General features: G+C 37.0%; 1 protein-coding gene across 1 annotated transcript in view; it reads left to right on the forward strand.

Annotated features, from left to right (window-relative positions):
* The window catches only part of LOC107579297 (CAD protein-like), a gene marked incomplete at its 3' end in the record, with an annotated part of 4499 nt that overhangs the window by 1291 nt on the left and 2089 nt on the right, over positions 1–1119 (forward strand). Inside the window, exons 2-3 of the mRNA XM_016265142.1 lie at positions 679–683; positions 820–1005. Of these exons, the coding sequence (XP_016120628.1) occupies positions 679–683; positions 820–1005 (191 nt within the window). The remainder of the gene's footprint in view (positions 1–678; positions 684–819; positions 1006–1119) is intronic.

The raw sequence follows: 1119 nt of genomic DNA on the forward strand, positions 1-1119 counted from the left end.
AAATATAGACATTGCCTAAAATGTCATCTTTTATGTTCCACAGAATAAAGTCATACAGATTTGTAACAACATGAGGGATATCACCTTTTTTTTTTAATTATTATTATTTTTGGATGGACTAACCCTTTATTGGATGTTGTCATCACATTTGTTAAAGACAAATTGATGGATAGCTACGCATGTTATTAAAATCACATGAAGTAAACAAAAGTAAAATGAATGCATTTGAAGCTGCAGAAAGATATTTAGTAAAAATAGCTTTTAGAAAAGTATTCTTTTAGTGAGGTTAGTAGTATAATGCTCTTATGTTCAAGATACATTCTTAATATTTTGTATCTGAAGGAAAATTGTACTTGTTTTGTAGTTAAAACAAAAATCATTAAAACAAGATAAAGATACAGCATAATAATAATATTAGGATTTTTGCTGTGTGATTAAACCAGACAGCATCACTTTATGGTTAGTGGATTAAGGGGTTTGCAGAGGAACAACAAAAGGCTGCTTCCTTGGCCTTCCCATGCCATTCCAGTTATCATGAAGGAGCAACATGGTGTGATATCTAGTTGCTGAGCTCAGCATTCTAGTCAGGAGCTGGGGTAGGCTAGTCTGGTTCTGGGATAAGCGGTAGTGTTTTTCTAAGAGTCCTGGGATAGTTGCTTTGTTTTGCTTGTGCTCAAGGCTGGGTGAGAAGCCAGTCAACAGGCCTTTCTTCAGAAGAGAACAGTCAGCGGGTTCATTCAGATGTGGTTTATGTCTGAGTAGCACTTAATTGTGCATCTTAAAAGCTACAACTTCATTCATGGTCTTTGTGTATTTCAGGTATGGTAATCGTGGCCATAACCAACCCTGCATCCATAAAGGAACAAATCGCTGTTTCATCACCTCTCAGAATCATGGGTTTGCTGTGGATCCCAAAACTCTTCCAGAAGCCTGGGATGTGCTCTTCACCAACGCCAATGACAAAACCAGTGAGGGCATCGTTCACAACCACAAACCGCTCTTCAGGTTGGCGTTCATTTGTCATTTGTGTCTTGTTTACATAAATACAGTATCAATGGGCTTAAAAGGGGTCGAATGATGTTGCTAAAAATAACATTATTTGGTGTAATGAAATGTGTT

This window comes from Sinocyclocheilus grahami, unplaced genomic scaffold, assembly GCF_001515645.1.
Source record: "Sinocyclocheilus grahami isolate Dianchi unplaced genomic scaffold, SAMN03320097.WGS_v1.1 scaffold16336.1, whole genome shotgun sequence".
Lineage (NCBI taxonomy): Eukaryota > Metazoa > Chordata > Actinopteri > Cypriniformes > Cyprinidae > Sinocyclocheilus > Sinocyclocheilus grahami.